This window comes from Gekko japonicus, unplaced genomic scaffold, assembly GCF_001447785.1.
Source record: "Gekko japonicus isolate JY-2015 unplaced genomic scaffold, Gekko_japonicus_V1.1 scaffold1248, whole genome shotgun sequence".
Classification (NCBI taxonomy): Eukaryota; Metazoa; Chordata; class Lepidosauria; order Squamata; family Gekkonidae; genus Gekko; species Gekko japonicus.
The window spans coordinates 31633-47054 of record NW_015171541.1 but is presented as its reverse complement, the minus strand read 5'-3'; the positions used below and the strand labels follow the sequence as shown (position 1 = coordinate 47054).

General features: G+C 46.6%; 1 protein-coding gene across 1 annotated transcript in view; it reads right to left on the bottom strand.

The window, feature by feature from the left end:
- The window catches only part of SMG7 (SMG7 nonsense mediated mRNA decay factor), an 81536-nt gene extending 75050 nt beyond the window's left edge, over positions 1-6486 (bottom strand). Inside the window, exon 1 of the mRNA XM_015419652.1 lies at positions 6428-6486. Within this exon, the coding sequence (XP_015275138.1) occupies positions 6428-6456 (29 nt within the window). The 5' untranslated portion in view covers positions 6457-6486. The remainder of the gene's footprint in view (positions 1-6427) is intronic.
- Between the last annotated feature and the right edge of the window lie 8936 nt (positions 6487-15422).

Sequence of the window (15422 nt, the reverse complement as noted above, 5' to 3'; positions counted from 1 at the left end):
CGTTCTGGACATTGCGGGGGGTGGGGGGATGTTCTGTCATTTGCCTGGTTCCCACCCTTGGCAGAGAACAGGGCGTGTCTGTGGAGGGATGGGGGTGGCAGCTGCTTCCCCATATGTGGTGAACCAGATTGTGATGAGACCCTTTAACTCATTTCCTTGCAGAATCAGAGCTTCCAAAAGCAGCCGCAGGTGCTGCTATGGATGGATTGCCAGCAATCCATAAGCACTTCAACACAGGACATGTGAGTGTAATTTGGATGGCACCATCATGTGCTTCAAGGGGTGTTTGTGGCGAGCCCCCACCCCATGGGGCTGCATTTACAGACCCTGTCAGGACAACACAACCATTGCTAAGCCCTGCATGGCACTCACAGTCAGTTACCATGGCTGGACATATCTCCGTTTTACTTGCCTGCAGGTGGAGATTTCACAGTAAGACTTGAGGGTGTGCCAAGTCCCACCTTCCTCCCACACACACTCTGCTCAGTCCACTGTCCCAGCCCTCCTCTTGCAGTGGAGCATAGCGCCCGGCTAACCCTTCCAAGTTCCACCTGCAGTATCATCCCACTTAGATGCATGCCATGCCGGGGATCCTCAGTCCTCTTCCCTGTGGCCCCAGGGAGGAAGTAAACGGAGTCTTCACACCTTGCCATGGTTTGCAGTGCTATAAAGTCTGTGTTGTGCCACAACTGTGTCTCTGCTGCTCGGTTTTGACTACATGACAGGAGTTCCACACGCCTCCCTGCCCCACTACCAACCCCAGCGCATCTGTCACTCTGCATGAAGGCTTCCCGAGTACATGACTAAGAGGGAAGGCTCTCGGGGGGCCTTGGGTGGCTGTGGATGGTTGTGCAGGTCTCACTGGTCAAAGTCATCTGCCAAGCATGGCAGGAACAGGTTCCCTCCCTCACCTCGCAGGCTTCAGTGTGAAGGGGCCACAGGGTGGTCTGGATGAACGAGCGAGCTTGGTGAGGTGGTTAGAGCGTGCAACTAGATCTGGGTGACCCAGATTCTTTTCCCCACTTATACCATGGAAGCTAGGTGGGTAGCCTTGGGCCAGATGCACACCCTCAGTCTAACCAACCTCTTGAGGTTGTTGTGACCATGAAACAGAGAAGTGGGGAATGTCAGCCAATTGAGTGAATCAACGAAGTTCATAACTGTGGGTCTGCTCCAGGAGAGGGGGGGAGGGCTTCTGTCACCGAGGGGGTCCCCTGAGCCAATGGCTGGGGGGGAGCCAATGCAGTGGGTGGACTCAATGTTTTTGGAGGAGAGTGGTGTTGGGGGATTGCCCATTGGACATACTGGCATGCAGGAACGACAAATGATTAGCATGGTTTCCATTGCAATATGTCACAACTACACACGGAAGTAATGGTGAATGACAGAGCCCAGAGTGGAATGACAGTCATTCCAGTCCAAGACCACCTCTGCTCCATGCCCCCATACCTGAGCCTGTCCCGGTGGCCCCCTCTCCTGCTGGCAGAGGTGGTGTGAGAGTGCACTCAGCACTGGACAGCTCAAACCCCTTCCCCACTATCAGGTGCCCAGATCTGCTGACAGGTGTTGGTCCCTTTAAGCAGGTGAGAAGTATGCTCCTGAAAACAAGCGGAACTCCTGTGGCCCACCCCTCTCTGCCCCCTGCGTGAGAAGAATGCTGGACTCTATCCCCTTGCCACATGGCCACGGATTGGCTTTGGCAGCCCTGTCCATCGTAGTGCCACCGCCTCCACTGACCACCACAGCATGGTTGCTATAGACACACAGAACATACTGCATAGACAAACACAGACAAACAGAAAATACTGCAAATGCACCGAGTTTGTCTGCTGGCCGCTACATAACTTCTGTCCTTAGGGAACATAAGGTGGGCAGCCGCTGCGGCGCACACATGGCACAGGATTGCTCTATAAGTCTGAGAAGTTGACTATATGGGGTAATGCAAGTGCTCTAAGGGGAGTAAAGACAGAAAAGACAATAAAGTCTCACCCCCTATTCTGTGTTGCTACTGAGCAATGTATTTGCATGAACCAATTCTGAAATGGAGAATCAGGTTGTTATCCATGGCCAGGTGCTCTTAATTATACAGACTGCATTGCAAGCTCATCCGTAAATCCACAATGAAGCTTAAGTCAATGGGTCTCGAGCTTCATCTACATGGAGACTCCCATTTTAATTTAAACATTTTTCACAGATTCCCAATTCCTTCTCTCTTTCCTCACTGGTACCGACCACTTTTCAAACAGCCTCTTTTGAAAGTATGCAACAAGTTACACCTGCCCTACAGAGGCCTCCATCCTCTAGCATCCTCAGAACAATACTGTGAGAATCTCAACAGCTAAACTTCAAAAGCAAGTTTGTATAAAATGTTTATATTATAGCCCAAGTAGAAACAAGGTCAGTTCTCGGAGGGTAGCTGAATCTGGTAGGCCACAACTCAAAGGGTCCTGGAAAACAAACCTACTCTAGACCGAGGAGCATTGTCTCAAACATACCATTCTTGAGCAAGGTGATTGAAAGAGTGATGGCTGGCCAACTTCAGGAATTCCTGAATAAAGCAGATTGATTGGATCCATTCCAATCAGGTTTCAGGCCAAGTTATGGGACTGAAATGGCCTTAGTCACACTGGTGGATGACATGGGAAGGGGATGGATGGGGGAAGTTTGACCCTGTCAGTCTCCTGCATCTCTCAATACTATCAATCACTGTATCCTTCTGGATCATCTTTTGGGACTGAGAGGCACTGCTCTTCAGTGGCTTACCTCAAGGGTAGGTTTCAGAGTATGGTGATGAGGGACTGCTGCTCTTCCCCTTGGCCTCTGGCCTACAGGGTTCCCAAGGTTCCATCTTGTTCCCCCCCCCCCATGCTTTTCAACATATGTAAAGCCACTAGGAGAGGTCATCCAGAGATTTGGGCTCAGTGGCCACCAATATGCAGATGACACTTAACTCTTTCTTACACTACCAGCAGAAACCAGCGATGCTGTGGGAACTATGGACAGGTGCCTGGAAGCAGTTCTGGAGGGCTAACAAGTTGAAATTTAACCCTGATGGGGGAAGGTCAGAACTAAGAAGTGGGTTATCTCCTGTTCTGGATGGGGTTGCACTCCCTAAAGGAAGAGGTGCATAGCTTGGAGGTGCCCCTGGATCCAGACCCCCTATTGGCTAAAACAGGGGTGCCTTTCATCAGCTTTGGCAGGTGAGCCAGCTACACCCTTTCCTGGGCAGAAAGATCTTGCCATTGTGGTGCATACTCTGGTAACATCTAGATTAGATTACTGCAGAGGTCCCAAACATGGTGCCCGCTGACACCATTTCTGGCGCCAGCCAAATATGTTTTAGGTGGGGCTTTTGCCCAGCAGGGTTTCTGACTGGCCAATGGAGATTTGATTGGCCATGCAGACTTTTAAAAATGATGCTTTGGCAGGAGCTGCCACCACAGCACAAATATCTTCACTGTATAAGTGAAGGTAAGCGGTGGAGGTCCTTTTGTGGCTGCCTCCTGCAGCAGACATTTTATGGCATCCATTTCGTGGCTGTGCCCACCACACTGTGCCAGAATTCCAGAGGTGACCACAGGCTCAAAAAGATTGGGGACCTCTGCATTATTGCAATTACCGTTTGGAAGCTGCAGTTGGTACAGAATGCTGCTACCAGAGTGCTTGACTGAAGTGGGTCATAGGCAACACATCATTCCAGTCTTGTTCCATCTACACTGGCTTCCAAGTTGCTTCCAGACTCAATTCAAGGTGCTGCTATTGACCTTTAAAGCCCTGCATGGCCTGGGACCAACACATCTTAATAACCACTTTCTTCCATACAAACCTATCCACTCACTCCAGTCATTCTCAGAGGCCCTGCTTTCGTTGCCCCCACCATCTGAGGATAGATCAGTCGCAACCTGAGAAAGGGCCTTCTTCATCACAGCACCCAACCTTTGGAACTCCCTCCCCAGGGAGATTCATCTGTCTCCCCCTATCAGTGTCTTTTGTAACAGGTGAAGACTTCTCTGATTTGTTTGGCATACCCCCAATAATATTCACTGGCCCTCCTCCCTGATTTTCGTGTTGTTTGCTTTAGGTGTTATTACTGAATTATTTCATAATTTTAAAGGCTGTTTTTCTTTCCTCAAAATGTTTTAATGTTCTTTTCTGTGCTGCCTTGGGGACCCTTATCGGGTATAAAGGCAGGAATAATGTTTTCAAGGAAAGAAAGAATCAATCTTGCCCCTCAATTGGAAGGGCTTTGCACAACAGACCCTTGCTTGGTTGTTAATAATTTCAAGCCAGAGCATGGATAAACAGAAGTAGGAAAGAGTCTCTAGAGCTGCTCACAGAAAAAGCCTAGTGTCACATAAAACTTCTGATATCCAATTGAAATTGCCACTGGATACTACCATGAAACACTTTGGATTGGAAAGTAGAATGAAAACCAGTTCAACTTTACCTGAAATATCTATGATGGCTGTATTAGGGACTATACGTCCTTAATGCCAGTTAGTCAATAAGAATTCCTAGGACTAAGCAACTGAATCCCAGCACTAATCATCTCATAGATGATCTGGAATCTAGGGGCCTACTATTGACAGAAACTTCACAAGCTACCCTTAGAAGAGGAAGAAGCCAACTCCACCCCTTCCCTGAAGTGCTCAGTTACTGATTCCATTCCTTGCAGGCTGAGGTTGCCCTCTGTCCTGTCAAAGGATACAAAGACCCTTCCCCAAAATACTGTTGAATTTCCCAAGGGGGGCCTGAACCCGAGTTAAAGAAGCAGAGGTTAAAATGCCAATTCACAGTCAAGGATTTCTCTTAACAGTGCAATCTTATGCAGAATTATTCCAGTCTAAACCCACTGATTTCAACATGCTTGAACTACAGTAACTCTGCACAGGACTGCACTGTAAATCAGGCAGTTAATGACAGATTTAAGCAACAAGTTATAGATAGGGAACGTAAAAAGAAGCAAGATATTTCTCTAAAAGGAACAAAATTGCTTTCCTCAAGGTTGTTTTATTCATAGGAAAGATATTTCAAAGAGATCAGAGGAAGATGACAATTCAAGCCTGGAGAAAAGGAAGGAGTCTGGTTGGAACTTGTCTGTATGCTGCAATATTTTACATACTGGATTGAAGATCCTTGACAAGGGGCATTATTCTTTTCCCACACAGCTATCTTATTACAAGACTTAAAGGTACAAGTAAATTTGCAGTATGCATACCTTATAGCAACAAATCCATCCTGGATTATTTCCTCTCTTCTCCCTAAAAACCACTTTAGTGTCAAAATATATTTAGTACTACACACTAAGACAACAGCAACAACTTACCAGCTACCAACAGAATGACTGTTATAATTTACAAACCAACAATGCGGCACCTTATGCAGAGAATCAAAGGTTTTGCTTGATATCTGAGATACAATGCTGGTGCCATTAGCAGTGTAACACAGAATAACATAGCACCTTAGTAGCGCATCCTTCCAGTACTGCAGAAACCAGGCCAAGGGGAAAAAGTGAATTAAAATGGAATGACAAAAAAGTTGTCATGCTTGGTCTTCCATTTGCTTCTACACAGCACCTTTCAGTGATCTAGGGCTCCCAACACCTCTTCTCTAACAGCCTAATCCTCTCTACCATGCAGTTTCCTCATTTGCTCATCCAACTATTATTTATCGCATCGCCCATAAAGCAGCATCGCCCTTCTGCATGTTCGTACATTTCAGCGTGCCACCTTTCTCAGGAATAGCACTACAGCAATTCCTCCACCACAAGATAGCAGTCTAGCCTTGCTGAAGAAAAGAGGGTCATCTCCCCTGCCAGGCATTTTGCTTCTCTTTTAAGATTCGTACCATCTCCCAGTCCACAGGGCTTTCACAGCAGCGTCTATTAATTTTCAGGCAGTATTAAAATTAAATGCACTTTAACTGTGTACGGGCTAGGTGGAGAAAGGTTTGAATAGTCATTCCACTTTTCTCACCTTACCTTATTGTGCCTTTTTAAAATATATGGAATGCATGGGAAACCCCCCCCCCCCAAAAAAAAACCCTGGGTACCCAAATTGTGCGTGCAGGGTGGTGGTGTTTCTAAACCAGTGCTGTGATATTCTTGCTAACAGTTTCTAAATGCACCTAAATTAGGTGGTTTTTTTAAAGCAATGTATGCCTTTTCACTTTCTAGTCTCACGACAAGCAGGAAATATAAAGGACGGGATTACATAGGGTAGGAGAAGTCCGCGGTCAGAAAACACATTCCTCCATCCCATCCCAGCACCACCCCCTTCCTCACCACCTGGTACTCCCCCTTCTAGAGGGCTCCTGTAGCCCAGCATCCCTCACTGACTCTCACCCACACCAGCCTCCCCAAGGCCTTTCGATTCCCCCCCCCCTCCTGCCCCCTCCTCGACTCCCAACGTTCCTCCCCCTTCCTCACCGGAGATACTGGGCGCAAAGCAAGCTCATCCTCCGCCGCCGCTCGCTGGCCGCCAGTCCCCGCCGGTCCTGCGCTGGGGTCTCACACCTCGGGCCCTTCCGCTGCCCAGGAGCCGCCGCAGCCGCTGCTGCTGCCGCCGCCTCCGGCCGCCGCCATCTTCCCGTGCTGGGCCCAGGCTCTTCCTGGAGGGGGAGGAGGCGTGAGAGAGAGGAAGGAGGGGGGATGCCGCGAGGGGAGGGGAAACGGCTTTGCTCTCCGCCTCCTGACTGACCCCAAGTCTCGCGAGAGCCGCCAACGCCGTTGCCTCCGCTCGCGCGCTCTCTCTTTCGCTCGCGCCCGGGATCGCGTGCAAGCGGACGCCGGGTAACAGTCCAGTTGTCGAGGCCGCTTTCTCTCCCCCCCCTCCCCAACCACCTCCCCGCCTTCCCACTCCTCGCTCAGCCCACACTTCCGGGTGCGACCCAACCTCGACGGGGCACACTTCCGCCTTAGTGCACGACAAAACTGCTTCCCTCGTCTGCGCCTACGCGACCGGCTGGCCTCTCGACGCGGCTTCTAATTGGCTGGGCGGATGCCATAGCAACGGGAATTGCGTGGGGTGGAGGAGGGGAACGAATAGAGGTGTGAGTGGTCGGCATGGCAACCGCAGCGTGGCTCGGTATAGCCCTTTCTCTTCCCTCCTTGCGCGTCCTTTTGTTACCCCCCCCATCGCACACTAACCCCGTACCGCCGATGGATACACACACACACCCCAACATGCTTGCAGCGCGAGCCCAGCCCAAGCATGTACAAGTCGGGAATGAGTCGCATTGAGTTCATTTAGATTTACAGCTAGATAAACGTGGACACAGGATTGCACCTTTCTAGCACATTGGTTCGGAAATAAGGCTTTCACTGGTAATAATTCAAGAAAGGTAGCCGTGTGAGTCTGCTGCAGCAAAACTAAATAGGTTTAGTGGAACCTTAAAGATAAGCCAGGTTTTATTCCAGCGCAAACAAGAGTCTACTTTTGCCAGTTGCGCTTTAAGGGAGACCTTCGCCCACTCTATTATGAAGCTTCCTGTGTGATGGCCAACCCCCCTCTTTCATCCTGACCTACCTTGCAGGGTTGTTGTAAGGAAAAACAGAGGATGGGAGAACCATGTACGATACTCTTAAGATTTTTTCTTTTTGGTAGAAGGGCAGGATAAAAAGACAATAGAGGGATAGGTATTAAGGGAATCTGTGACTCAACAAGGCCAGTCTCGTGGTCTCAGACTAACAAGTTTTTATTCCAGAATAATTTTTAATGGACTAGAGCGCACTTCTTCAGATGCTGTGATCCTCATGAAGTAAAAAATTTTATATTGGAGCAAAAATGGAGTCTTATGGCACCTTAAAATGGAGTCTTATGGCATCTTAAAGACTTAACGATTTTATTGTGCCATCAATTTTTGCAGACTACCTGCCTTGCAGTTACTTACAGTGCAATTTGATGCATTTTTACTCAGAAGACCGGGACATTCTATTCAATAGGGCTTACTCCTAGGTAGGTAGTCTTATGTTTGCAGACATAGTGGCAACCAAGCTTCCTGGATCATTGTCTCTTCCTACATATCTAGTGCAGCCCAAAAATCTCTTTTTGACTCTGAGATACTTTTCTTACATAAATTAGTATTCTGTTTACCTTGTTTGTTGTCAAAACCCAGGGCTTTTTTGTAGCAGGAACTCCTTTGCATGTTAGGCCACACCCCTAATGTAGCCAATCCTATGAGTTTCTGCTGTTGGGTGTGGCCTATTATGCTAATGAGTTCCTGCTGGGCGTGGCCAACTCGGGAGCCAGCTGGAACTCCGTTCCTGCCCAAAAATAGCCCTGCTCCTAGGTAGGTATTCTTATGTTTGCAGACATAGTGGCAACCCAGCTTCCTGGATCATTGTCTCTTCCTACACATCTAGTGCAGCCCACAAATCTCTTTTTGTCTCTGAGATACTTTTCTTACATAAATTAGTCATCCCTGCCCTGACCTGGATAGCCCAGGCAAGCCCGATCTCGTCAGATCTTGGAAGCTAAGCAGGGCCGACCCTGGCAAGTATTTGAATGGGAGACCTCCAGAGAATACCAGGGCCAGGAGGCCAGAGGCAGGCTATCAAGCCATCTCTCTGAATGTCCTCTGTGCCCCAGTAGGAGTCACCAGAGGTTGCCATGACTTCCAGGCATGGGTGCCCACCCACACACACACACAAATGCAAAATGCAAAAAAAATTAGTCACCCCTCTCTCTGTTAATACACTCCCAGGCTTCTCCACTGTATATAGATTACAAACAGACTTTATTACTGAACTTGGCTGTGTTACAATAATATTACAATGAGACTTTAGGGTAGAACCCAACCCTTACAGCCAGCAAACCAAGTGAGTATGCTCCTGTAACAGATGCACCCTAACAAATGTCCTAGTTTTCTTGATGGGTCACTTTGAGAAGGGACAATTTCTCTAAGAGCACCAATGTTAGTCTGCTACACCAGTGAAAAGGAAATGTGAGGTCATGATTCTCTACCACAGCTGCCCCCTTCAAAAGTGATCTACCAACAAGATCTGTTGCCAGAAATGGCACTTTCCCTACACCTCTTTCACCTCCAGTGTGGCATGGGGGTGGGGGAGTGGCATCTTTCAGGAGGCTACATTTGGCACAGAGGCCTCCTCTAGCTGACCCTGACTGCAGGCCTCATCAGTGCTAACCTTGGGCTTTATTGCACCCGAAGCAAAAGGTCCAATCAAAATGACTCTCTTCATCCGCTTCTTTTTATAAAGAAATGTAGATGCGGAGGGGGGAAATGGCAGAGGCAGGCAATGGCAAAGCACCTCTGTTAATCTTTTGCCTTGAAGACACTGAGGTCGCCATAAGTTGGCTGTGAAACAAACAGACTGCACAAAACCCAAGTGACCGCTTTACTGTCCATTATGGCAAGACCAGCCCTCAGAATGTGCCAACAGAAACCATGTTCTTCTATGATTGCAAAATAAAAGCAGCGACTTTCACATCGTTACCAAGTCTGTTGGCTGCCCAGACAAAATGTTGTGTCACTCAGAGTGACCAAGCTATTGGGCATTGGCATCTGTGAAGTACTTTCCTGTGAAGTGATATATTAACGTCAGACTTTAAACAGGATTCTCAGCAGCCTACAAACCATATCCCAGGACGGCTGCAAGCAAAAAAAAACCACATTAAGTGCATGTCCCTCTGAGTCAAATGAGACTTTTTGCTGTGTCACAGTCTTAAAGTAGGACATGAGGCAGTTCCTTGGTACCCAAGCCTGCTAGGAATAATTTCCCTTTGCAAGATAATCTGTGTCTCATTCCAAAGTCCTTCATCACAAAAGGGAGCCATGCATGCTACCTATCCCCACTGTAGGTGACTATAAATAACTATGGTTCTTAATGCTGAGCTCTTAAAATGGATAATAAAGTTTCACAAAAGTGATCTGAGTTTACTTATGGCTAAAAAGCACATTGGTGGCCAAAGCTGGACTTACAAGACCTTGGTTCAGTTCCCATGGCTATAAAGGGCCTCAATGGGTTGCTTTGGTCTAGTGACCCTCTAGCCCTGTTCACAAGTTACAGTAAATGCACATACATCCTGCTTATAAGTATACATCTGTTTGTAATAAGAAACGGCCAACAAACACTCACTTTACAAATGAAACTGGGAACCAGTACCTTAATAAATGTAGGGTTTCAATCACACACTCATCTGTACATGCTATGGTTGTCAGCTCCAGGTATGAATATTCCTGGAGATTAGGGGCTGGTCCCTGGGAAGTGTGGGGCTTGGGGAGGGACAGTTTAATGCCATAGAGTCCATCCTCCAAAGCAGCCATTTTCTCCAAAGAAACTGATCTATAGTCTTAAAATCAGTTGTAATTTCAGGAGATCTCCAGGGGCTCTCTTGAGATTGGTAATCCTAAAATGCATCGAATTGAGAATTGCTCAATGCACATATAAAGAAAAACCAAGTGTGCACTGTACACGGATTGTATTTGTGTTCACAGTAACTTGTGAACAGGTCTATCAGACTATTACATGTCTGTAAAATGTTACATCATGTCTGTAAAATGTCGCCCCTAATGAGGACAAACACAAAAGAAGAAGAAGAAGAAGAAGGGATTGGATTTATACCCCGCCCTTCACTACCCAAAGGTGTCTCAGAGCGGCTTACAAACTCCTTTCCCTTCCCCTCCCCACAACAGACACCCTGTGAGGTGGGTAGGGCTGAGAGAGCTCTTGACAGAAACTGCTCTTTTTCAAAAACAGCTCTTATCAGAACTACGGCTTGCCCAAGGTCATCCAGCCAGGTGCAAGTGGAGGAGTGGGGAATCAAACCCGGTTCTCCCAGATTAGAGTCCGCGCACTTAACCACTACACCAAACTGATCCAATGAAGCTCATGGGCAGTTGAATCAGGCAGACAGCAAGTGCTTAAATGAAGAACCGGTTGCGGGGCGGCGAGACTGCTGGACTCCTGGGGCACTCCTGAGATTTGGCCGGATTGCCAGGTCTTTTAGCGGGGCATGAGGGCTCCCTTGGGCTTCCCAAAGAGAAGCCCAAGGCAGGAGACTTGATCCGGGCACCCCGCAAGGGGTAGCAAGCAGGTGGTTTCCCCGGATCGCCCTGACGCGGGACCGAGGCAAGAACATCCGTGGCAGCCATGGGTGAGTAGCTGTAGCTGCTGGAACGAGGGGGAACCAGCTTACCTTCAAAAAAGAAAAAAGTTAAAGATGACTCTGAACTCTGTACTTATAAACTGCAATAAAACCCAAGAATCTTCAACTCAACTTAACTTAAGCCCTTTAAAATTCCAGCGTAAAGAAAAGGGAGGGGTGACTGAAACTACATCTTGACAGCTTTTTCGGGTTTCCACAAGAGAAGGGTTTAAACATCTCAGAGCCTTCAGCGGGAGGTCCCAAGTTCAATCCCCGGAATCTAGCAGGTGGTGTGAAAGGCCTCCATCCCATACTAAGCAAAGTCTTCACAGAAACTGTTATCATAAAACAGACCGGGGGGGGGGGGGAAGTAAACTTGGTCCTCCAAAACAATGAAAAGCTGTTATAAACCTGACATGGTAATTGGCTGCTTCCTATGGCTCAAATGCAACAGAAGGCAGCACAGTATCGGCCTGATCTCATCAGATCTTGAACACTAAGTTGGGTCTGTCTGTACTTGGATGTGAGGAAGGCCATGACAAACCACCTCCGCTTCTCACTTGCCTTGAAAGCCCCTTGCTGGGGTTGCCATAAGTCAGCTGTGACTTGATGCCATTTATGCACACGTGCCTCAAACGTCTCCCCTAAACATGTGCACAGTATTATCACCACCCGTTTAAAATCCATCCTTAAAATTTATCTTTTCCATGAAATCACACATTTTTCTTCTCTAACCCCTAAATCTTTAGGTCAAATTGTAACTCAGACTCCCTAAGCCAGGGGTGTCAAACATGCAGCCTGGGGGCCAGATCAGGCCCCCAGAGGGCTTCAATCAGGCCCACAGTGGAGCTGGCTGTCTTCTGCTTCTTCTTCCAGTTCTGCTACTGCTGCATCATCATAGGTATGCAGCTTACAGATACACACCTGAACAGCATACTCAGAATTGCAACAGCACAGAAATTTTGATGCAATAATTCACAGCAAGAGGTGTCAGTTATCAGACACTGTTAAATAAACAAAATATTGCAAGAGTGCTAATGTTTTAAGCATTTTTAAGTTTGTATCTCCGCTACCTGGTATTACATTTTATGACACATATGGCCCGGCCCAACAAGGTCTCATTTATGTCAGATACAGACCTCATAACAAATGAGTTTGACACCCCTGCCCTAAGCAGTTCTGGCCTTTGGTAGGGAACAGGCCAAGATAGTGCTGAAACAGAGAATAATGGACACAGAGAGACAGTTTGACCTAACCAGATGCCCAGCCTATATAATGTCTGAACAAAGCAGGTACCAACTTCTCCCTCCTAATTACTTTTCCAACTTAGATGATCACAAGATGAGAAAAGCTTTCATCTTAGCTAGATGCTCAGCCCTTCCCTCGCCTGTCCTTGAGGGGAGATACAGGAAGACACCTTGCAACCAGAGACTTTGTCAATGCAATTTGGGAGAAGTCAAAACTATTGAGCATATGCTTCTCAGGTGGCCATAGTACAAGTTGGTTCAAACCAAATATATCTTACCTTTGGTAAGGGAAATGCCTTGTGTGATGGACTCTGACTATATCAATTACTTATTGTCAGATGATAACCCAATCATTGCCAAACTTGTAGCTAAATTCTGTGCAGCTTGTTACTGTATCTGCAAATAAAAGATTATTTAACCCTTCAAATCTTTTAGATCATGTTTTTTATATCTGTATATTTGTATCTTAACGAATTGTTTATATCTGTTTTGTGTGATGTTACTGATTTGCTGTCTTGGTGCTGTAACAAAGATTGATTGAACTCAGATTAAATTTGTTTTGTGTGATATAACAAAGATTGATTGAACTCAGATTAAATTAAGTGTGAGTTTACTCACATACATCTGTATGCATGCATGTATTGATATCTTTCCGTTTTGTTTCAGTTCTGGTTACAACCACCCTAACAGATGACTTATGCCAGCTGGACAGCAAGGGGAAAGAATCCCTGTTGGTCCTCCTAGAGCTCCTGGCAGCTTTCAGTACCACCAGCCATGGTATTTCTCTGAACCTCTTGGTCACGATGAGATTAAATGACCTTGTACTGCAGTTGTGGATAGAATCCTGGTAGGCTGTGGTGCTGGGAAGTCTATTGTTCTCCTTGGCCTTTAATCTATAGGGTTCTGCAAGCTTCTGTTATTTCTCATGTTATTTATCATCATCTACATGAAACTGCTGGGGGAGGACACCCAGAAATATGGAATTCTGTGTTAATCTTGGCCCCTCCCAAGAAGACATTCTACTCAGGAAGGCATCACAACAAGGGCCAGATTTCCAGTAACGTTGGAACTTCATCACTTTTAGCCGGATCTTCAAAAGGGTCCAACATATATGTGAAAAAGCTTGCAGTTTTGAAAACCTGGCCCTTTTTGGCACTGCTGAATTATGGAATATCAAGGAGCAGTCCAGTTCATGTTCTCCCAGACATTTTACTGAGGAGCTAAGAGGGGCACCATGCCAGGTAGGATGTGTTTTCAGTATGGTTCTAAACGGAGTTACACCATTCTTAGCCCATTGATTTCGGTGGATTTAGTATAACTCTTCTTAGGATTGCACTGCCAGTAACCTAGTTGACTGAGTGACTGGATGCACATTTTTATTAGCCCCTGTTTTGCTATAGAGACTATTCATAGTTTAAACCTATGTCCATCTCAGTGAAATAATTCCTGCTCTTGTCTCCATTTACTTATGTATGACTTAACCATTCCAAGCTAAAACCTCTTTGCCCGATAGTGTATTGTGATTTGAAGTTTTGATGTCAGAGCAGGGTGGAGAGAACAAGGCTGATTTCGCACTAGAGCTGCCTCGCTGTTGCGCCGCTGTTTGCCCCAGTTCTATTCGTCAATTTCACACCTGAAGCCGCGGGGCTGATTTTGACCCACGGCTTTGCCTGATTTCCCCCGCAGTTTCGTGATCCTGTTTTTTGTGAAATTGACCAATAGAACCGGGGCAAATGGCGGCGCCAACAGCGAGGCAACTCTAGTGCGAAATCAGTCCAAGAGTTCATTTATTAGAACATCATCAATTCTAACAAATTGTCCAGGAGTTGCATCCAAATAATCTGTCCTAGATCAGATTTGACAGCAGCTATAACAGGTACGCAAGGAATTAAAAACAACAACAGCTGTAAGTAGTAAAAGAATCTGTTTTTTATTCCTAGTGAGTTTTGAAGGTTAATCTTTTCCAAAGGATGCAAACTTGAAATGAATTTTTAAAAAGTGAACACACTAAAAACCAGCACTTTCTACTCTTCAGCATTCTCTCTCATAACACTAGGAGCCACCCAACCAAGCTGGTTTGTCGTAGGCTTCCAGAGAGACAATGTAAAACACCGCTTCAGTCAACCCATAATTAATGCATGGAATTTACCATAACACTCACTGGCTTTTAAACCATTTTAAACATAATTAGATTGATTTACAGTTGATACTAATTCTCGTTTAATATTAGCAATGACATTAAAATGGAACCTCCATGTCCAGGAGCAGTCTGAAGACCATATGCTGGGGCCAAAAACAAAAATAAGTTCCAGAGATGTTAACTTCATTGCCTTTTGTGACTTCCACTGGAAGTATCAAGCTGGAAACTGGACTGAATGGATTCTGGGTCTAATTCAGCACTGGGATCTTATATTTCCCCCCCCTGATACCAGGTTTATATTATACAATTTATATTGCAGAGTCAAGGGCAGTCCCAACACTTAGAGGCAAAATACTTATTTCCATTCCATTCACTGACAACTAATGTTGAATCTGAGTAATAATCAGTACTTGGATTTCCCCCCCCTCCCTATAATAAGCACATGGATGCACACACACACAAATCGATAGCATCCTAACTGGAAGTTTGGTGGGGAAGCTCCTGTTCAGGTGTTAAATGGGAAAGGGGAGCTAGAAGACAAAGACCTGCTGCGTGATGCTGAATTCATGAGTCACTCAGGCTTTGCTCAGAAAAGCCTGATTGTTGTACTTATGACTCATAGCCAGTGGAGTTTACAAGTGGATGTGTCTAGGCAGGGTTCCCTTCTTCTTGACTCCAATGTTACAGTTTGATAACCAGAAGAAAATGGATGGAAAGACCCTCAAGCAGGGCATTTGGGGGTGGAGCCCCACCACTGATGAGCCCTGCCCCACCCTGGGAGGAGACCAGACCCCCCACCCTCCCACCCTAGGTGTGCCTCTCCCCCACAGCAGCAGGGAGGCTGGGGAAGAAAAGGGAAGCCATCCTGCTGCTTCTGGTCAGTTTCACTCTCCCAGGAACAGCTGTTAAACCTAACAGATGATCCAGGGA